Source organism: Manis javanica, chromosome 6 (genome assembly GCF_040802235.1).
Source record: "Manis javanica isolate MJ-LG chromosome 6, MJ_LKY, whole genome shotgun sequence".
Taxonomy (NCBI): domain Eukaryota; kingdom Metazoa; phylum Chordata; class Mammalia; order Pholidota; family Manidae; genus Manis; species Manis javanica.
The window spans coordinates 2350597-2373122 of record NC_133161.1 but is presented as its reverse complement, the minus strand read 5'-3'; the positions used below and the strand labels follow the sequence as shown (position 1 = coordinate 2373122).

The following is a 22526-nucleotide window of genomic DNA, read 5'->3' as shown; positions in this document are numbered from 1 at the left end:
CCAAGAGAGCCTTTGTATCTCGGCAGCTCATTTAATATCATTTATGCATTTTTGTGCAAGGAATTGTGGGATTTTTTCCCCACGGTAAACAATATGGAAATGTTAAAAATAGCAATCTTCCAGCGCTTGTCCACGTATGCACACCAGGGTGACCTGGCAGGGCCGTCGCGGGGGCTCCTCAGATTCCCGTACCGAGCGAGAGGCGACGGAGAAAGCGCGCGCGCGCACGGGGGACGCGGTTGCGGTCGCGTTGGTTGCGACTCCCGCCCGCGGAGCCAGAGAACGCGGCCGCTTTAAGGGGGGGAGGGGCGGTGGCGGCGGGGGAGGGGCGGCGGGCGGCTCCTGTCACCGAGCGGCCGCCGGCACGTCACGTGGGCGCGCGGCGCCGCGGCCATTGGCCCGAGGCACGTGTCCAGGAGACCGGCCCGCAACGTCACTCGAGGGGGCTCTGTTAAAAATAAGAACAAAAATCCAGAGTGAAAGTGTCTCAGGTTGTGCTAAGTGGCCTGGAAATTTCCCGAGCCCGCGCGGAGGCCCAGGCGGCGAGGGCGCGCAGACGGCGAGGAGCGCGGGCGGCGCAGCCCGGCCCGGCCCTCGCCTCCCGCCGCTCACCCATGCGCCTCGGGCCGCGGGGCTCGGCGGCGCTCGGCGGGGGCGCGGCCGCACGCCGGTGGGGCGCCCCGGCCAGCAGCGGGGCGGCGGCCGCGCGCAGGGGGCCCCGAGGCCGGCGGAGCGCAGCGCGGGCTCGCGGGCCTCCATGTGCGTGCTGGCGGCGGCGGGCGCGCTGACCGCTCGCGCCCCGCACCCTCGAGGACCGGCCCGGGCACGCGGGCGGGGGCGTCCAGGCGGCGGCGGCGGCCGCGGCCCAAGCGGGCCCGGGCGGGCGTGAGCGCCGGGGACCGCGCTGCCTGCATGCGCGCAGCCCCAGCCCCGGGCGGCCGCTGCGGCAGCGCCAGAGCCCGACGCAGCCGGACGCTGCCGGACGCGGAGGGGGGCGCGCCGCCCAGGAGGTGCCCCGGGTCCCCGCTGGACCTTCGTGACCGTCCAGCGCCCGGGTGCGCTGCAAAGACGAGGACCCGACTCTTTTGAATCTCCCGGTGTCTGGGCGCGGGGCGACTCTTGGTATTTTCTCACCCAACTCGTGGATTGGAACGTGGCTCCGCGCTCCGAGCGCGGCCGGCGACTTGTAGGACCCCAGCCCTGGCCGCGGCCGCCGCGCACGGCCTCGGACGACTCTGCGGGGCAGGGGCCGCGGCCGGCCGCGAGGGTCTCCGTGTGCGCCGCGGGCGGCTGAGGGCTGATTGGAGGGGTGTCCCTGGAGGACCGATTTAGGATTTGTGGTGAACAGCATGGAGGAAAATGACCCCAAGCCCAGCGAAGCGGCGGCGGCGGCGGCGGCAGAGGGGCAGCGGCAGCCGGAAACCAGCCCCGGCGCCGGCTCGGGCGGCGGCGGCGGCGGCGGCAGCCCAGGCGACGCGGACACTGGCCGCCGGCGGGCTCTGATGCTGCCTGCGGTCCTGCAGGCGCCGGGCAACCACCAGCACCCGCACCGCATCACCAACTTCTTCATCGACAACATTCTGCGGCCCGAGTTCGGCAGGAGAAAGGACGCGGGGCCGTGCTGTGCCGGCGCAGGAGGAGGAAGAAGCGGCGGGGCCGCTGGCGAAGGCGGCGCCGGCGGCGCAGAGGGAGGCGGCGGCGCGGGCGGCGCCGAGCAGCTCCTGGGGTCCGGCCGGGAGCCCCGGCAGAGCGCGTCCTGTGCTCCCGGTGCGGGCGTTCCGCTGCCCGGCGGCGGCGGCGATTCCCCGGGCGATGGGGAAGGCGGCTCCAAGGCTCTCTCGCTGCACGGCGGCGCTAAGAGAGGCGGCGACCCCGGGAGCCCCCTGGACGCGGCGCTCAAGACCCGAGGCTTGGGCGGTGGTGACCTGTCGGTGAGCTCGGACTCGGACAGCTCGCAGGCCAGCGCCAACCTGGGCGCGCAGCCTATGCTCTGGCCGGCCTGGGTCTACTGCACGCGCTACTCGGACCGGCCTTCCTCAGGTGAGCCCGCGGGACCCCGGCGTTCCAGCCCGGGCAGGGGGTGCTGGCGCGGGAACGTACGGAGGCAGGAGACCCCCGGACCGCTGCACCTACCACCCCCTCAGCCCACACAAAGACGCACGCCGCGATGTTGTGTGCGGCCCGGGCAGCGGCCGGGAGGAGGAGGGCAGGGTTGATTCGCAGGGTGCACGGACTCAGAGAACGGCGGGAGCTACCGGGCCTCCTTTCGTGCCTTTTGGGACCTCCCGGTGGCTCCTAGCCCACCCCTCTCCTAGCTGGAAATTTTCTGGGGGGTGGGGGGTTGATTAGAAAACAGGCCCGGAAGCTCGCACTCTCAACCCCTTCTCTGTGTCCTTCCGACTCGGTCCCCGCAGGGACAGCCCGCGGGAACCCATGCCCGGACTCATCCGAGACCCAGTTATGCCAGTTGAATCCTGGGAAGAAAGAGCAAGGCTTCCAGTTCTTCCTCAAGCTCCTCAGCCTGGGCTGAGGGGCTGGGGGGTCGGGAAAGGGGAGAGAAGAGATGGAAACATTTTGCCCTTTGCCCAGTTTTATTTGCCAAGCTGGTCAGAGGGCTCAGCACCCATCTTGCACTCTGCGGGAGAAGGACCTGCCGTCTCCCCACCGGGAAGGGCCTTCCCGAAGGTCTCTTCCAGCTCTTCCCGTAGGAAATAAGCAGATCTCAGAGGGGCTGGGGGGGAACTACGGGTTACGTGCAGAGGGGCTGGGTGTAGTTTTCATAGATCCAGGATTTTGAAAACCTAAGTCCATGTCCTTGTGGAAATCCTCAGCTGCATTAAATGCAGGTCTGCGGCCGCTAACCACCGTTAGAAAGGGGTTCCATTTGTCCCCGAGCTGGCAGCGCAGACTGGACCCTTCTTGCCCCCCAACCTGCAACTCTTTTGCTGGTATTGTTTACCCAGATCACAGCACAACCGAGTCACCCCTTGGACGACTTCCTGCAGAAATGTTTGTGTGTATACCTCTGATCAAATCCAAGTTTCTCCAGCTAGATCTGAAATTTGCTCCATTGTTCTCGCCTCCCTCCTTTGTTAATATTTAATTAACATATAGGCTCACAATGCGGCCGGCGAGGAGTCTCGGCCCGGCTTTGTGCGGCGCCGGAGTCGTCGCTGCTCAGGCCCCAGTGGCGCTGGGGAGCCGGGCAGCCCGGCCCGGCCCGAGTCGCCAGTCTTCCTGGACTTAAAAAAACATCCACATAAGCTAAGGTTTCTGTTTCTCGGCGTTTAAGGACTAAGCACTGCAGAGTTTTCTTGCGGAGGTTTGGTTCTGTTCCCGAGATACCCAGGTGTTTGCGTTTCGAAAGAAAATTGAGGGAGAAAGGCAGCTAAAGATTCTGATTTAGGGGAGACTTTCCTTATACAATAGTGTGTGTTTTCGGGCTGATTCGTGTGTGCAAAAGTCCCAGTTCCAGAGAAATTTGGGAGGCAGGGAGCGTGCTTCTCCGGGGAACTGCAGACAGAACGGGCTCCTGTAGCAGGAGGCTGCGGCTGGGTCCGAGCAGGTGCGGAGCCGCGCGGGGCCGCCGGGGTCCTCGCAGAGCCCCGTCCTTGCCCCTTTGCCCGTGCCCCGGGAGCCAGGCCCACTGCCACGAACCCGCACCCTCCCGATCAAAGCCAGGCCCGGCGGCGCAGAGCGGATGCGCTCGGCGTGTGCACACCAGTGACCGAGTGCGCGCGGGGACTGTGAGCGTTGGGGGTGAGTGTGGTCTGGGGGTGCGGGTGTGAGTGTCCGGGTACGTCAGAATCTACAAGGCCTGGAATTTGAGCCCAGCGGCCCTTGGCGCCCCCTCTTTGGGGCCCACTTTCTGAATTTGCCTCCGAGAGAGTGCACGCTCCGTGGCGGGGAGGGACTTCTCGGCGCCCCCTCGTTCCACCTACCAGCCCAGACGCCCCCCTGGCTGGGCGCCGGCTCCAGCAAGCTCATTTCCTCTGCTGGTCGGGGTAGGGACGCAGTTGGGAGCTGGGGCAGCTGCGCAGGGTGACCTGTCTGTGCGGTGGGGTTGTGGGTTCAGAGAGGGGTCTTGGGGTTTTTTACTGCCCAAGGGAGCCTGCAGGCAGTGGAGGCCTGGCAAGAAGCTAGGGCCCGGAGCTCCCTAATCTTGATTGAGAAACCCAGATAAGCAGCCTGGATTCCCTCCCCCAAGGCCTTTCCAGCCTTTTTCCTCAAAGACACCCTTGCGGGCTGAGCTTCCCGACCAACGAAAATGAAACGCTTGCCCCCCACCCGCAGCCCAACTCTTTTTATCACGGGATGGGTCCTAGGCTGTGGTCCCTACCATAGCCTCCCCAAACCTCAAGCCCTGTGGATGTCCCTGCAAGAAGATGCCCCAGTTGTGGGGGGGTGTCAGAAGTGCAGCCCCTTTACTCAAGGTCACCAGAGGCCCCTGCAGTGGACAATGAGGCAGCCCACGCACCAGGTCCCCTCTCCTGCACTGGGGGATTGAGGGGATGCAGCAGGGCCCTCCACGCCTCCCCCACCCAGGAAAGGAGTGTGCTCCCCTGCTTTTAGAGGAACGCAGGGCCAGTTGGGGGAGGCCGACCTGTGGGCCCCTGGCGTTCTCAGAAGACGCAGCCACGGCTCCCACAGCTCATGGCACCTTGGGGGTGCCTGTCACAGCTCCCGGAGCTCCTCCTGCTACCCTGGCTGCTCCGCCCCTCCCCCAGTCTTTGCCTCTCACCTCTCTCGTAGCGCCTATCCCCTCCCTATCCTTTTTCTGGACAGAACCTCACAGGAGGCTACAAAAAGCCATGCTGGAAAGTTTTGGTTTTTTGCTTTCGTGCAGTTTTCCTTTACTCCGCAGACCTGCCTTACCCGCACCCTCGCCGCCCTCCCTGTGGACTTCTCTGGCTCATCTCGCTCCCCAGTGCTGGGCCCTGGGGTTGGGCGGGAGCCCACACCCCGTCCCAGGCCCAGTAGCTTTCCTCCTGGCCAGCCAAGTGGCCTCAGGCAGGCACCTCCCCCTAGTCTGCGCCCTTTCCTGACCACCCCGAGGAAGCAGGCTGGCCTGGATCTCTCCTCACCCCGTTCTCTCTGTCCTCCACACCCGCCCAGGTCCCAGGTCTCGCAAACCAAAGAAGAAGAACCCCAACAAAGAGGACAAGCGGCCACGCACAGCCTTCACGGCGGAGCAGCTGCAGAGGCTCAAGGCCGAGTTCCAGAACAACAGGTACCTGACGGAGCAGCGGCGCCAGAGCCTGGCACAGGAGCTCAGCCTCAACGAGTCGCAGATCAAGATCTGGTTCCAGAACAAGCGCGCCAAGATCAAGAAGGCCACGGGCAACAAGAACACGCTGGCCGTGCACCTCATGGCGCAGGGTCTGTACAACCACTCCACCACAGCCAAGGAGGGCAAGTCGGACAGCGAGTAGGGCGGGCGGGGCCAGAGGCCAGCTTCGGGCCGCTAAACAATGCAATAATAGAAAATCGTCAATAAAGGGCCAGTGTGTAAAGATTATACCAGCATTAATAGTGAAAATATCATATATTAGCAATGGTTCTGCAATATTCTATGTATATATAATTTACAGGTGGTGTAAAACTCAAAATATCTGACTATAAAATTTTTTTGTTTTTCTTTGTGTTTATGAGATTATGCATAAGTTTATGATTTTTTTTTTTTTTGCAAAGGGGGCTGCTTAGGGTTTCATCTTTTTTAATCCCCTAAGCTCCATTAAGGGACATCGGACACTTTTTATTTCAAAAGAAGAAAAAAATTAAAACAACTTGCTGAAGTCCAAAGATTTTTATTGCTGCATTCCCCCCAACTGTGAACGAATAGCTCCTACTTGGTCTGTGAGCCCCGCCACTTTGAGGGGCTTGCTGAGGACAGCAGGAGGATCACCCCGCCCGAGGTGACGCCAGGGCCTGGAGGAGAGCGGGGCTTGGCCGGCAAGTGGCGGTGCTGGACCCCAGGGCCTGCCCCAGGAGTGGGCTCATGGTGGCGGGCAGCCTGGCCCGCATGCTTGCCATACTCCCCGCCTCCCCTCCTGCCTTCTCTCCTTGTCCTCTTTGCTGAGGCTGGCCTGTGCCTCATCGGTGCTCCCGTCTGGTCTGCGTCTGTGTCACTGTCCCCTGTCCGGCCACCTGCTGCCAGCACTAACTCCCCTGCCTCTGGGCACTGCTTGGGGCTCCCAGCTGAGGGGCTGGTCATGTGGCCTGCTTCCCTCGAGCTGTGGGGCAACCCTTGTTCCTCCAGGCCCAGGGACTCCCCTGGAGCTCCAGCAGCCCCGCCAGGCACTTGCACAGGCCCCAGAAAAAGAGCCGAGGTCTGCAGCTTACGGGCAGGCAGAGGGCTCCTGTGAGGGAGTTGGCATTTTCTTCCTTTCCTTTTTCTTTTTTCTTCCCTTCCTTTTTTTTTTTTTAAGTGGCTGCTTCTGCTATGGAGAGCATTCTTTCAAGGTAAATATGTGAGTGTATACATATGTATGCATGTACAAACACGCTCAAGCAAACACACATGAGTCCACAGTTCTGGAACATGTGGTCACCTTGACTTTGAAAGGAACTCAGAATCCTCCAGGAGCTCGAGGAAGGAAGAGACTGTGTAAATAATAATTTCTTATCACTTTATGTCTTTTCTTGTTTCTTTTTATATACATTTTATTTTTTGAAGGTGTGGCACAGTGTAAATTAAATATATTCAATATATCCCCCACCAAGTACATATATATAAACAAACACATGATCTATATATATAGTTCCACACTGTCTTCTGTTTAGTGTATGGAAAAATAGAATCGTGTCCAAATGGCCATCTGCCGCCGGGACAGCCCAGCGGGCATGCCCATGGCCCATCCAGAGTCATGGTGGTGCCCCTGAGGACTGAGGGTGAACTTCTCTATTTGCCTTAAGTCTCTTTATTTCACTGCGATAATAGTTTCACTTTGTACATACTCGTGTAAACCTTTTTAAAAAGGAAACTATAAAAAGAAAAGTTGTAATTTAAAATTCTGTGAATAACCATCTGCTGCTTAGGAAACAATGAGATGATTATGCCTTTTTAGCAGGAAGAAAAGTGTTTTGGTTTTTTATTTTTTATTTTTTTTCAGTTGATAAAACATATGCATTTTACAATTCCAGTATCAAATATTTATGATCTTACAAGAAATGAATGTTTCTATTTACAATTGTGGTTATCAAAAATGTGAACATTCCCCCTGCATTTTTGTGTGTTTAAATTCTTGAAAGTTACATTAATAAAAAAAACCCTGCTTTATTGTAAAATAATGGATGTCCATGGTGGAATGACTAGTTTTTCTAAGTGTGTTTCTGAGTCCAGCCAAACTGCCCCGGGCAACCTCGCGACGAAGGCTTAGATGCTCCAGGCCTTGGCCTCACTCTCAGCAGGGGTGCGAAGGCTTCCCTCTGTAGCCAAAGGCATAATTACAAAAAATAAATTACGAAGACAATTTGGATTTTTGGATGTGAGCACAGACCAACCAAAGTAATCTAAATACACATTTCTTTACCAGAAGGACGTGTTCATAAATACGGTGCTATTCCATTGGATGGCGATTTAAAATCCTGCAGAATCCAACAGGTCTTGCCCTCCTCGAAGCTCCTGTGCAGGGGACAGAGGCGCTCACCCCTCGTGAGGAACGCTAGGCCGAGACAAAGAGGCGCTCCTCTTTTACATCTTGTTGTTTTTACTCCAAAGCCAAGGACGCGGACAGCATCCCAGAGCGGGTGTGTGGGTAGGACCAGCTTTGCCAGAGCTGACTGGATGCCTGGGCCCCAGAGGCGCTCTGCCCAGAGCCTCTGCTTCCTTCCTGCACGGGAATCACCTTGCGCAGCCTGCAGGATCGCCCACACGCAGCGCCCTGCTCACCCAGTGGCTCTATTTCCAAACTTTCTTGGCTTGAAAAAGTTTTCTTCTCCCAAAAGAAAGAGACTCAGAGACAACCAAGGGCCTCCTGTCCTCAAAGGAGATCTTTTAGGTGCTTACGTTCTGCATCAGCTTCCCGAGCAGACGCTTGGCCTCTGGACTGCTCTGGGGATTCGCATGGACACATGGAATGAGGGAGAGCCGGGGTCTCGCCGTGGACGCTCTGGATCCCCAGCTCCCAGCCCCAGGAGCACCCAGGGTCATCACTAATCCGATGCCATTGTGCAAGCCATTCCCAGCATCTTCCCCACACCCAACTTCTGCACAGTTTGGAGGGTTCCTAGGTTAAAAACAAAACAAAAACCCACGACCACAACTTCTATTACGTGACTGGCCTCTCCTTTTAATAAAAAGACAATATAGCAATATCAATCACTTTTGTTTTTAATCTGTTCCCAAATCATAGTACTTAAGGAGCAATGTACAGTTGTGCAAGGTAATGAGTTCCCTGTCCCCAGAGGCATGCAAGCCAACACTAGACCTGCAGTGATATGTGGAATTTCTTTTTTTTTTTTTGTCCCCGGTAGAGGATTGGACTGGATGAGCTCTCACACCCTCCAAATGCTGAGGTCTGCTTTTATTCCTCTTGTTACATTTGCTTACTCAACAGCGGGCAATCTGAGCTGGTAACTCAGGGAGAGCCCTGGATGCGCCAGCCAGCCTGCCCTCACAAGGGGCCAATGGAGAGCAGAGCATGCCTGCAGCAGAGGCAGTGCTCTTTCTGACGTCTGGCACCCCTCTCTGTTCGCCTGGTGTCCGCAGCTCTGCGCGCCTGGGATCCGGACCTGGACCACAGCGCCTTGCTGGAGGCCCTAGGCGAGGCCCCAGCCAGATTGTCGCTCTGCAGGAGGCCAGTTTCCTAAACGTCTGTCAGAGGCAACTTCGCAGAAACTCCTTTGAGCTGCCCTTCTCTCCAGGCCTGCCTACGTCCCTGCGGAGCTGTGTCCATGATTCTCCAGAGCCAAGCAGAAACTAGGTGGGGCTCCGCCAAGCAGAGGCCTAGATGCAGGTGTCTGGAGGTCCTCCCTCCTCCGACTGCCAAAAGGGGTCCGACCCTCAGGCAGGAGTCAGAATCAGGTCAACACGTGCCGGAGGGTGGCCCTGTGTGGACCTGCCCGCGCTTTTCTTACCCGAGATCAGGAGGGGGCCCTGCAGGCGGCACCAGCGTGACCTCCAAGAGGGCTCCGTCTTTGTCTTTTCCTTGAGTGAAAAGGGCAAACCGATGCGGGCGCCTAGACGGCCTGGCACAGGTGTGCCCGGGCGAACAGCGCGCACAACAAATACTCAGGCACTGTGTATGCAAATAAGCTCGCCGCCGCCCGGTGCTGGCTGGGAGGCAGCGCTTGCTCACTCCAGCTCGGCTAAGTCATTCTGTCTCCTGCTGGTTTAATATCCGACCTCCGTAGTCTCTGTCCCCACCCCACCACCCCACCCCCGCAGCTCCCCCAGCGCTCCCGGGAGGTCCCGGCTCCGCCGAAAACTGCAGCCTGCCGGGCGGAGCGGCCTCGCGCTGGGAGGTTAATAGCGACTGCAGGCCAGCAGCCAGGGCGCAAGGCCGAAGGCACAGATTCACCCGGCGGCGAGGCAGAAAGCATCTTCGGAGACTGCTCTCTCCACCCACACCCACACCCCGACACCCACTTCACACACGCGCGGCAACCCCGATGCCCGGTCTCGTGGCGGGGACCCCCTTCCGCTCTTCTTCGTCTCATTTGGGCCGAGGGCTCGGCCTTCTCCAAGCCTCGAGGTACAAGAGGCAGACGGGGCAGTGTGGAGAGCGGAGGCCACCAGTGGGCAGAGCCCTGAGACCCCTGCACCCCGCGGGCTGGCAGGCCAGGGCCGACCCTAACCGGCAGAGAGGGGTGTGCGCGTGTGTGTGGCACTCTCAGCTCCTGGGTGCACGTTGGCCAGCCAGCGGCGTGAGCCCCATGTAGACCATCTATGTTTTTATTAATCTCAGATGCTTCATTATATTTATGCTGCCGGTCCACAGATAATAAAAGGCCATTCTTGGAAACTGCCTGAAATGTAATAATATTCATTAAAGTGGCTCCTAATTATGAGATCTAATCAAGCGTGGTTCGAAGTGCGCTTGGCTCTGGCTGGCGAGGTTGACGATGATGGCGTTATTATTATTGCATTGCTGCTATTAGCCTCGTGCTGGTGATAGCCAACTCTTCCGTTTAGGCCTAGTCCTCTAACAGGGATTTGGGGAGCCCCAAGATACAGGCTGGGGGGACAGGCCGCCTCCGGAGCCTGAGAAGCAGGTGTGGCCCAGGCGTGCCGCCCTTCATCCCAGCGCCAGCAGAGGAAGGCCTGGGCAACAACTCTGGGCAGACGCAGGGCTGTACCTGGGCCCCTTGTCCCTCTGTGTCCCCGGAGGACGCCAGCGCCGGTTTTCTGGGAAGAGGAAACCTTACGTCCAGAGCCTGGGACCCTCTCCCCTGGCGCCCCCCACCCCCCCAGGGCTGAGCCCCGTGCTTTGTCCCAAACAGAAACAGAGTAACCGAGTTCTGCCTCCCCGCTCGGCCTGGAAGGCGTCCCCGAGAGGCCCCCGCCCCAGTCTCCCCGGGAGGGAAGCGAGGTTGGGGGCCCAGTGGGCCGCGCGGCTGCCGGGCCTGCGGCGCGCTCTCCTGCGCGGAGGGGTCGCGGTCGGCCATGCGGCCGGGATGGAGCCCGCCACCGCCGAGGGTCCTCCGTGGGGCCAGGAACCGCGGGCCGCGGCGCGCGCGGACCGTCTGGAAGAATCGGGCAGAACGCCGCTCCGCCCCATCTGTCGGGCTGTGAAACTTGGCCGCGTGGTCCGAGCGCGCGCTGCCTGCGGAAGGGGCCGCCGGCGCCTTTCAGCCCGCGCGTTCCGGGTTCTCTCCTCCCGCCAACTCCTTTGTCTGGAAGGGGGCTGTCAGGCTCTGCGCCGCTGTTGCCCTCCTCCTTCCCCCAACCTCTACCCCCTCCGCTAACTTCCCTTTCTTCGCTGGCTTTTCTCTCCTCTTTGGATGGGTAATCACAGGCTCCAGCTGCCAAGCGCGCCGCGGAGCTGCTGCCCTGTTAGTGTGTCTGCTGCCCCTCCCAGCAGCAGACCGGCCACTTCCCTCTACCTTCGCCAGGACCCGGGCCCCTTGCCCTCTGGCGTCATTTAGTAGCTCTGGGACCTTGCGTCTGAGTTTTCCCTTCAGGCCAAAACTTTGATATCTCTACTCTCCCACGCCCATCAGCAAATTGTGAATCCAAAAGGCTGGCATTTCTTTGGGCTCAGGCTGTAGGAGACATGCAGAGTCATGCAGCCTTCTGTGAAATTCTACTTCCGAGGCTCACACTATTACTCTATTACTGCAAGTAAGGGGCCCCAATAAGCCATTTCATTATAACTCAGAGGCTGTCATTTTAAGCCTCAGACTTAAGCCTTCTGGTGCTAAAACATCTGGATGAAAATTGGGGAAATCTCAATCCTTCGAATAAATGATGGATATGCTAGCTTCAACCATTTGTTTGCTTGGAAAACGACTCAAGCCTGCAAAGAGGGCATTGGGCTGAGTGGCTTTCAGATTCTCCAAAAGTTTGTGCTCCCACACCCTGGCTTCAGGCCCTCTCAGGTTTTGGGGACAAGTACTTATATGACGCCACTGAAAGAAGCCAGGGTAGGCAAATACAGTTTTGTGACCAGGAAGCCCTGCATTCAGACTGAAGCTTGACTGAGAGTGTATTTCTCACCCTCCATTCCCCAGAGCCCAATCCTTCATCTCCCACATGGGAAGAACACCTGCCGAATAGCTTTCTTGCAGGGCTTTTTGTGAGGGAGTGAACATAAAGTGCCTGGCACCGAACAGGGCTCGGTGAGGGGCAGGCCGAGCTATCACGCAGCAGATGCACCTGGCCATGGCTCAGGCTGGGCCCTCCGTGGCCCAGGGCCTGTTTTGGTAGAGGTCCTGCCCCTCCTTGCTTCTGCCCCCAGTGCAGCATCTGTATAGTGGTTCAGGGAAAGGAAGCATGAGGAAATGTGGACAGGAAGGGCAACATTCATGTGGTTCTAAAAAGTGGACAGTAGAAATTCAGAGCTCCAGTAGCATCTTCCTCGGCTCCATGGACCCTCTGCTGTTGCAGGACTCAAACAGGCTCACATCCTCATATCAGGGCTTTCCCCCCACTTGTCCTGACCCCAGAATAAGCAGGATGCTGTGCCTTCGGGTTCCTGCCGAGCCCAGTAACTTCCGCACCACTTCCTTCTGCATTCCAATTGATATTTACTGTGCTAAGCAGCAAGTCCCGTCCCCGTGAGACAGATCTGACTCAAAGTACAGTAGCAGGCCAACCCGACGGGGAGCGCTGGCAGCTGACCACGCAGACCTCGCCTCCCCACCCTTCCTCCAGAGCAAGTGGGCAGCCTAACAGTGTGAGCGACTTTGTCTAAGTGGCAAAGGGTCTAAGTAACCCTTTTAAATTAATTGCTGTTCCTATAGCTGAAAGCATAACAGGCTTTGATTACATGCTAACCAGAATGAAACATAATCCTGTGTTAATTATGTGGAGATAATTTTATAATTATATCATTCAATTTAGGAAGCAATGTGTTGTTAACCTACCATTTTAACAGAAGTGATGATTCAAAATAAAAATGGTCATAAAGCTAGACCTTTTCAAAGAACCTCAGGGCCGTTTCTTCATTTTCCCCAATGGAAAGGCCAGCACCAGCTTGGGCGCCTACTAACCTTTTTACCTGCATGCCCCACCCCCACCCCCGCCCCCAGAGTGGAGAGGTCCTGCAAGGCTGCAGACAAAGCGGGCTGCCCTGCACAGCCCTTCCCAGAGCTGCCTGCTCTCCTATGCTAAGAATCCCATCTGAATTTCTATTCTGTCCGGCTTGTTAGTGGAAGTAATTCCCAACTTCCCCTGCTCCAGAGCCAGGAGAATGCCCTTAGTCTTCGAGGCTTTCCAGCAGGATATGAATGGAGCCCGGGGTGAAGGTCAAACCCAGGCCACCCCTGTAAGAGGTTCATTTCCTCTCCCAAGCACTAGCGCCTTCGAAGGGTGGGTGCCCTGTGCAGCCGCTAGGGCCAGGCCTGGCTATTGCTTTAACACTCTACCACAGTCCCCCTCCCCCGCTCTTTAAGCCATCCAGAAGGGGGCTTTGGAGGCAAGGTGCTTTAGGCGGGCTGCACTGGGACCCCCTCGAGGCCTGTTCCACTGGCAGCTGCAGGTGAATTTTCAGCGGGCTGAGGGCCATAAGACCAGGTCTGGGTGGAGAGTGGCATTGTCTGATTCTTTTGAACTGATCAAAGGCCATCCAGACACTTTCTCTTGGGCACTGGGTGAGCCCTAAAATTTATTTTGGCCGGTTGCACTTTGCCTCAAAGTGGGCGACTCACTGGTGACTTGTCACCTTGCAGGGAGAAAGGCAGCTTTTATGTAGTGACAGGAGCACCCTGTGGATCCCCAGCCCTGAGGAGACAAGACCACGTGGCAGAGGACGAGCATGATACACGCCCAGTGGAATCACAGCCAAGCCCAGCACTCGGTGTGGCGACTGCCTCTGTGCCCGGCGCGCAGGGAGGGGGCCGGGTGCAGCACAGAGCCAGCCGAGCCGGACGCACGTTCCCACGCAGGTAGGAGCAGCGACTCAGGGCTTAGGGCTCGCTGCTTCTGCACCGCGGCAGGCGCGGCCCTCTCCCCTCCCCCACAGGGGTATTTCATTGCACCTTTTTAAAAAAAAATGCTTCCTAGTGAAACTTGAATATGCAATGAGGCGCCAGAGCTTTGTGGCGGAAATATAATTAAACTGGTGAAAGATGTAAAAGATGAAGAATGAGGATGACATCAGGCCGATTTCACACTTGGCAGTCGGGTAGCCGGGCCCAAGCCGCGCTCCTGCCACGCAAGGCAGATCAAAGTGCCCTGCCACAGCTAAAAAGGCAGAGGGGGATTTAAGTATGCTAATCCCCAGGACAAATATATTTTAATCTTGTTAGAATACAAGTTAATGCTGCAGCTCAGTGGCTGAACTTGGTCGGACTGTATGGATCCATTTTTATTTTAGCTATGAATGAGGTAGACCTCCTGATTTATTCATAGGTAGTAAACGTAAATTTGCAAAACCGACCCCTCTTCAGGCTGGTGGCCCTCACCTGGAGCAGTCTGGCTGGCGGAGGGAATCCCGAGGCTCCGGGTCGGGCTGATCCTGACACCCTGCATCTCTCCCCATCCCTCCTTTCTGCAGACGGTCCAGTTGGCAGAGGAAGGAGCTCAGCTCATTTGGCAGAGAAGAAACAGGGAAACTCTGAAATTAATTAAAAGATTCTCCAAAGCAGTCTGTCTCCCTTTGGGCCTGAGGTTTGACAAGCAAACCAATTCCTTTCTATCAGCCCTCTCTCTTTAATTTCTACAATGTCAATTTTCATTACTATTAATTATTTGCTGAGCTCCAACTCTACACTTGGTATTGCCCTGATTAGCAGGAAGCTCATCGGTTCTTGCCTCTGAGTTTCAATCCTGTTAGATGTGAGTATGAAACTCGTGCATGTGTGCATAGGTAACATATCAGCTGGTGTAGAAGGAGACAGTCTATACAGCCTTCCAAACAAAACCATTACGGTAAGATGTATATAGTGGCAGAGATACCTGCACACCTGAGTGTGGGGGGGAGGAGGAAAGAGGAAGTGGGGGAGGAGGGAAGGGGGAGGGAGAGACAGGGGGAGGGTGAGAGAAGGGGGGAGGGAGGAGGGAAGGAGGGGGAGAGGCAGAGAGGAGGGAGGAAGGAGGGAGGGGGAAGGGGGAGGGGAGAGAAAGAGGAGAGAGGGAGGGGAGGGGAGAGGGGAGGGGAGGGAGGGAAGGAGGGAAAGAGAGGAAGTAGAGGGAGCAGGGAGAGAGAGGGAGAGAGGAAGGGAGAGAGGGAGGGTCACCGGAGAGCGTCACTGGAGGGTCACAGAAGGTCAAGCTGCCCTGCTGAGTACTGCTGAGGTCACCAGCTAGAAGGCGATTTCTGTCTCCTAGTCTCCCCACTCCGGAGTGTTAGAATCCGCTCTGCGGCAGGCGCACACCTGACACCTAAGAAAGCCTGCGTCCCACCCCTGCCTTCCAAGGACCCACCTTGGTCTTTCTGGATCCCCACTGACCCCCAGCCCCGAGCGGAGGTGACTGGCAAGCCCACCGGGGAGGAGCAGCCAGGCAGCAGCCCCCACCCTTCTGGCCTGGTCCACCCCCACCCCCAGCTCCAAACTGCCCCTCGTTTCCAGGGCTGGGGAATGACCATTCCTGCAACGATTCTCCCAAACCTCTTGCAAGTTAGGAGGCGACTCACATGTGCTGTAATTACTGTAAACACACAATCAGTATGTGGCTGGCTTCAACATGTGATAGGGAAGTGAACTGAATGACGCTGAGCAGCCAGCAGCCAGAGACCCCAGGGGAGAAGTTTCGGGGCCCCTCCTTCCCATCCCTCCCCATTCCGTCCATGTTTTGTCCTCTAGCTGGTGGTTACCTCAGAAGGCGTTCTGGCACGCCCCTCTGCGTCTCTCCCAGCAGCCAGGTTCCTGGACATTTGGACCATTCTATCCTTCTGTCTTAAATCATAGCGACACCGGCCTTGACTGGGGTCCTACTATGTGCTGGTGTGTTGGTTTCCCTAGGCGGCTATAGCAAAGTGCCGCGGGCAGGGGCTGAGAGCTGTGGAAGCTCACCATTCGTTCTGCAGGCAGGGAGTCAGAAATCAAGGTGTGGCTCCTTCTGGGCTCCCAGAGAGAATCTGTCCCACATATCTTCCACTTCGGCCCATCAGTCCTTGGTGTTCCTGGGCTTGTAGACGTGTCACTCCAGCCTGTGCCCCTGCCTTCACATGGCCTCCCCTGTGTGTGTGTCTGTGTCCAAATCCCCTCTTTCCATAAGACAGCAATTAGACTGGGTTTTGGGCAGCCCCCACCCCTATTCACTTGATCCCGTGGGCAAAGACTCTGTTTCCGGGGAAGGTCATATTCATGAGTTCATGAAGGGGCATGGATTTCGGGGACCCCATTCAGCCCAACACATCCAGTCCTTGGCGGGCACATTGATCATCCTAAACCATTCTCACGGTCACCCTGGGCATGGAGCCTGTGGCCACCATTCCAGGGGTGAGGAGCCTGAGAATCCACCCCTCTTGGTGGGTGAGCACACAGTGGGTCTGCCTGACCTGCTATTCACAAGACACGACCTCTCAGCTTCCTCTCTGGGTCATGGCACAGTGACACACCCTGACTTTAGCTGGGGCCCCTGCCTGCGTCCATGTGACCCGGGGACTCTGGGCCTCCCTGGAACAGCTCATCACCCTGCAGGGCTACACAGCTGCAGGCATGCTGTGACTACGCTGCAGCTGTAATTCCCTCTGTGCCTCACTTTCCTCATCTGAAACCCAGAGAGAATGAACAATGGAAGCCTCCCTGTGGGCTTGCTGGGAGATTCCCCCATGGTGGCACATGTGGGGCACTCAGCATGGTGCCTGGCACAGCTGAGCTCTCAGAAGGTGTTAGCTACGATTGGTACTCCAGCTTCCTGTTTCTCTACCAAGGTTACCTATGATCTTTTAATTGTAAAGAAACTGAATTACACACTCCCATGTGCTGCCTCTGGGTTTTTGAGTTTGAGGGAGTGTCAGCCCTGCCCTGCCCTGCCCTGCCCTCCCAGGGGTCCCCACGCAGCACTGCCTGCCAAGCACAGGCCAGACCACCACAGGCAGCCCCGTGGGCACTCACCAGGTGCTTCTGAAAGCCAGGAGCTGTGCAAGGTGCTCGCCTGGGAGGAGATGGCAGAAGTTCAGGAGGCTCACCCCATTCCTGGGAAGGCACTAGTGACAAAGGAAAGTGCCTTCCCAGTGCTATTAAGATGGCAGCCGGCAGGCCTGATATTTCCCTGTGAGAGCAACTGTGTTTTAAAGAGGTTCTCTGGGCAGACACAGGCACAGCTACTCCCAAGGAGTGGCTCATGGGGCGGTGTTCAGTGGCCGTGCACGAGGACAGATGCAGGGAGGACCACGGCAGAGACGTGCGGCCTCCCAGACATCCCAGCTGCGCCCGTGTGTTTCCCAGCCTCCCTGGGAATTGGGTGCGGGACAGCAGATGAACACTGATGGGTGGTCTTGGGGCAAAGCGGCCCACCTGGCCCAAGGCTTGTAAGAGCAGGTGTGAGCTCCCCGTGTCCTTTCTTTCTTGCCTCCACAATTCTGGACACCTTAGTTTGATGGTGATGTCACAGGACAGGGCAGCCCACCCTCACCTGGACCTCTAAACGGCCTGCCAATTCCCGGACACGCAGAGCTAAGCGCACAATGAGACGAGGAGAGCAGTTAACTTGTCGGGCAGCAGAGGCCAGCTCACCCTGGCCGTGTAGTGGCCTCCCTGGAGCCCTGTACCCACTCCGCAGTGACAGCGGCCTGTCCCTCCTGACTCTGGGCCCATCCTGTCCTGAGGGAAGAGGGATAGTGTCCCTGCCCTTGACCCCTCACCTCTCTGCTCCCAATCCTCACCTCCCTCTGGGAGCCTAGACCCAGAGGGGCAGGAAGACAGGTCTCCACAGTGGGCCGCGAGGCCCCGGGGTGGTAAGGGTCGCCTGCCTATCCTAGGACGACTCAGCGCGTGACTGGCAGCACAGGAAAGCTCTCCTGAGCCCCTTGGTGAGGGCCGAGTGGGAGGCAGGCACAGGGCCAGAAAGAGGCCAAGTTGGCCCTGCTGGCTGCCGCCATGCTCACAGCCACTTGGGGGCGCCGTCTGGGTTCCGTGCTGCTGGATTCGGGAAAGTCGGTGAGAGCACCACTCCTGTGTGGCCTCAGTGGGGTGAAAGGTCAAGGATCTCGTGTTCAAGATTGTTCCCACTGCCAGCCCTCTGTGATGCTCCCGGTGACGTGTCCAACGCGAATGCTCATTTTCATCTCTACTAACTTAGGAGGAAACCACCTGTTTAACCATCTGTTATGGACTCCTATGACCCCTGCACCCCAAAATACAGTTTACCCAGTACTGAGCTCTGAAAGAGGGGACGTGTTTTCTCTCATCATTCGGAGAACATCCATCGACCTGCATCTGGAGTTTGGTGTCATTTAGTAGCACACAGATGGGAGCGTAGCAGAGAAACCAGCTCCCACACGCAGTGAAACAGGTCATATGGGCCCGAGGGCGGGGCCCGAGGTGGTGAGTCCTGCAGGCAGTGAAGCCAACAGCATGGAAGGCAGGGGCGAGACCAAGGACGTCAGCCCTGGGGACGCTGGGGTGCCTTGGCCGAGCGCTACCGGAAGCATCCCCCTGCTGGCCTTCGGAGCTGTCTCAGCCAGGCTGAGCCGGTCTCTGCTGCTCCCCGTGGCTGCAGGCACCCTAACTGACACCGCTGGGGACCCACTTTACAGAGAGCCATGCAGACAGGCTGGATGAACGACGCGCCGTGCGTTTATACACGTCAGGATCTGAGGTTGCCACTGTCATCTCCACATTTAACAGCGTCACCTCACTGGGCACTTCTCTGTGGGCCAACTGTGGAGGCCAGGGGCCACGGTGCTGTGGCCCTCACACCCTGGGGGTTCCAAAAGGCCTCCTCCTGCTGTGGTGGGAATCAACCGACCAAGAAATATGATTCGCATTTGCATAGGAGGGGAAAAAAATGGAACTTTACCTATTTTTGGTAATTGCTCCCAGATTTGTTCTCATGTCTCCTCCTCCTGCGGGCACAGCTTGGGGTGGGACCCCTACAGCAGGGTGGTGTCCTTTTCGCAGACTCCTGGGCGGGAGCACCAGCCTCACGAGTGTGCACGGGTTCCTAAGACCCGTGCTGCTCCCCCCCACATGGGTACAGGTTGGCTCGCTGCAGAAACAGGGGCCACAGCTTCCTGACTCACAGCCAGGGGAGCGGATCCGCCCCCAGGTCCCATCCTTCGGGAGATGAGAGAGGTCCCTTCCCAGAAGCCCGCGGGAACCAGGCTCGATGCCTCTCTGGCTCCAGCTGGGTCCTGTGCTTCCGGAGCTGGTGACCAGGTGGAGCTCTGACACCCCCCACCCGAGCAGGGGCCCCCCGAAGCTGGGGCAGGCCAACCCCTTCCACGGAAAACCTGGCCCTGCGTGGAAGCAGGGCACGGGATGGCTGGGGGATAGGCCCACAGGAGGCCCCAGCAGGAAGGCTCCTAGGGGGACTGCCTGTCCTCGGCCGCCCGGTCCTGCGGCCTCTGGGCCTCTGCTTCTCCCCTCTCTCCACTCAAGCTCTGGTCTCGAGCTGCTGCCTTAGCACCAGCTTTGAGTTTGTTGACCATTCATCTCTCAGGACGTGTTAGTCTCCACGTAACTCCTCTGGGGTCTCTGACCTTCCCTGTACGCCCTCTGACCTGCTGCATCCCCCCGTGCCAGTGGCTAGCCCGCATGCGGGGTCAGGGAGCGCCTCGCCGCAAGGCACCGGCATCCCCTGGGAGGCAGGACGGGGAGTGGGCTCAGCCCCGCCTGCCCAGCTTCCAGTGGCCTAGTTGACTTCAGGGTCTCCCGTGTCCTTCAGTCCAGCCACCAGCTGCAGCTCAGGCCGAGACCCAAGCCCTGCTGTCCTGCCGCAAGTCCCCTCTTCCCACCCCAGGAGGAGCAGAGCCCCTGCTCACATGGGCTCCAGGCCAGCACCTCCCCGTACCTGCCTCTGGACACAGGTGTAGCGATGGTCTGCTGACCTGTGAGATGGACCTGTTGAGGGCTCTGTCCTTGGGACCAGCTGGACTTCTCTGGGTTTCAGGAAGCCGGCAGGTACCTAACTACCTCCGTGGCCCGCTGTCAGCTCTACCATCCAGACCCTGCGCAGCCGGAGCAGGAGGAGATTGAGGAGGACAGACAGGGGGCAGCGCCCGTGCCCTTGCTCTCCTGGAGGGCTAGTCCGGGGCCGCTCCTCAGTGCCAGGGGCCTGGGGAATGGAAGGACCACGCAGGACCGTGAAAGGGCAGATGGGTTCGGGGACTGCTGGGGGTCTGAGTTGGGCCCCCAGACTCAAGCTGTACTGTGTATTCTGTATGGAACTAACTGAGACTGTGGTTTGCAGGTCCCCGGCAGTAAGTGCCTTCCTTCCCCAAGGGTCTGTGACTACAGGAGGGACCACCCACCCTGCTCAGCCCCTGCTCGCGTCCTTCCCTGCACAGCCACGTGGCCAATCCCCAGCTGGTGCCAGGCACAGGGGCAATGAGCTGGGCCTGCCTTCCCATCACTGACCTTTCTCTGATGCCCCTGGGCTGGCTTCCCTGCCCCGTGGGGTCCACCTGCTTTGGGAAGGGTCCCTGCAGCCCTCGGGACTTCTCACCCAAGCCCTGAACTCTGAACAGTCCCCAGGGCTCGCCTTTGCTAGGCCTCTCCTTGTCAAAGGACTTGATGAGCCTTAGCTCATTGCGTCTCCTTGGTGACCCTGAGAGGAACAAACAGGCACCTGCTTCCCCAAGGAGGGCCTGGAAAGTGGAGGGATCCCCCTAGTTCTCTCCCTTCTGACTCCACACCACCCTTGGTCACCACACGCCCACTGTCTGGCTGGGACCTGGCCTCTAACCTCATGTCACCCACAGAACCCTGGGTGCCGGACCTACCACGTCACCCCTTTCAGTTCCCGCTTCATCTCATCAGGAACCCGATGGTGTGGGATGTTCCTCGCCTGTGTCTGCTGCCCGTCTTCTCTGGTAGTGTAGCAGAGGCCGGTGACTTGGGGTGCTCAGCTCATGCCTGGGCCCTGGCTGGCTGCACCCCATCCTCCCCTCTTACAGGGCTCCATTTGGAGCACATGTTCTAGGCTCACCTTATAAGTGATGTTACTGCTCAATGGGCTGCCTGCCCTCTACCATGGGCTACATGGTAATGCTCTTTCCGACCCATTTTACAGGAAGAGAAACTGAGGCTCAGAGCAGAGAGCTGTAATTTACTGGCTGAGCATCCTCCCTCCAAAGCATGGGGCAGGGGCGGGCAGAGCCTGGACAGACCTGTTCTGGGGTCCAGTGACAGTTTTCCCAGGAGCGAGGGAGTCTGTGCTGGATTCTCAGGTGGACACTCGGCTGGACTTGGGCCAAGCTCAGCACTGCCCTGGAGGGACAGCTCTGCCCTCACCCATCTGCCAGGCCCACTTCGGTTGAGCACCCAACAGCACATCCCAGACATAGTGGCTGGATGAGGGTTTGTGACCCGGGAGCGTAGGCAGGGCACAGGTGTGCCTCCCAATGGCCTAACTCCGCTGGACCACGAGGTCAGGTATGGAAATAATGCTGGAGAGGTGGCAGGGGCCCCACACCCATGGGTGACATTGAGGAATGTGGCAGGCTTCGTTGGCACTGTGGTCAGAGCAGTGCCTCCCGAGGTTTACCTGGTGGCTGCTGGGGGCGGGTGGGAGGGACGTGGCTTGCGTGAAGGCTCGCATGGGCTTTACGGCCCTGGTGGCTGCATCCCAAGAACTGGCTGAGGGGGTGGCAGGAGTGGATGGGCGAAGCGTGCCGAGTGGCAGGCAGGGGAGAGGCCCACCAGGCACCCTGCTCCCCACGCAGCGCGCTGGGGTGACTGAGGCCAGGGCGACACTGCTGGGAGAAGGGCCGCATGCTGCCACCGCATCCTGGCTGTCATCAGCTCTTCTTGTCCAGCCCTGGGGAGCCGGGAAGGGGATCCCTGGGACCGGAACCCTCCCAGGCCCCGCCCGCCTCCCTCCAGGGATGGCCCTGAGCCTCACTGACCAGGACTTCATGGTTCAGATGCCGCCAGAAGGCAAAGGGTGAGAGGCGGCTGCTCCCAGGCTTGGCGAGGGGCCGGAAGGGGCCGCCCCGGGAACGCTTGGCTGCGTTTTCTGTGTGCGCGTCTTTAAAAGGGGATGAGCTGAGGCCCAGAGAGAAAGGGGGCAACATCTCAGGAGGCGGTGGGGCATCTGCTCTCACCCGAGAGGCTTTTTTACATTTCTAATCAGGAGCGGGGCTGGGACAGTCCTGCGCCCGCTCGCAGGGCTCTGTGGGGACAATGAGGCCAGGACACTGTCCCAGGGCAGTCCTAGCAGAAAGCCCAGGAAAGGCACAGACCTCAGAAGGCTGGGATTTCCGAGAGCGAGGAGGCCAGGGAAACCGGCAGGCGGGCAGGGCGGGCAGAGCCCCCTGGGTGAGGCCCAAGTTCTTCCCCAGCACTGGGGATCCGAAGGGATGTCACTGCTTTTCCGTCTTGGGGTTAAAGTGCTTTTTTCATATGCGTAAGTCACCTGCTACTCTGCAGCAGTGCAGGTCAGTGATGAGCAAGGAGCTGTTTCTTCACCAACTCCCCTCCCGAGCTGGCAGGCCTGGAGGCAGAGCTGCCTGGACACCTGGGCCCAGGGCTACATGGCCAGACCATCCTCCTTTGTCCCCAGGGTCCCAGGCAGCTCCTTCTAGCCCTTCCTCCAGGGAGAAGGTGTGGCCGAGGCTTGCAGTGGGCCGGGGAGGCTTCCCCACCAGCCCACACCTCCCACGTTGCCATGGCTCGTGTCAGGCATCCCGTGTGGTTGTAAGAAGCAGGTTGTGGGGCTCCAATGGCAGGCAGAATGGGCTCACTGGAAGATGGATGTCTCTTATGGGTGCAAACAGTTTAGAGAGCCCCAAAGAAACAGGAGGGGAAAGTGA

General features: G+C 58.6%; 1 protein-coding gene across 1 annotated transcript; it reads left to right on the top strand.

The window, feature by feature from the left end:
• Positions 1 to 791: 791 nt before the first annotated feature.
• Positions 792 to 9270, top strand: EN2 (engrailed homeobox 2). The gene is made up of 2 exons (XM_036999182.2): positions 792 to 2040; positions 5116 to 9270. The coding sequence occupies exons 1-2, from the start codon at positions 1350 to 1352 to the stop codon at positions 5430 to 5432; spliced, it is 1008 nt and encodes a 335-aa protein (XP_036855077.2). The 5' UTR covers positions 792 to 1349; the 3' UTR covers positions 5433 to 9270.
• The last annotated feature ends 13256 nt before the right edge of the window (positions 9271 to 22526 follow it).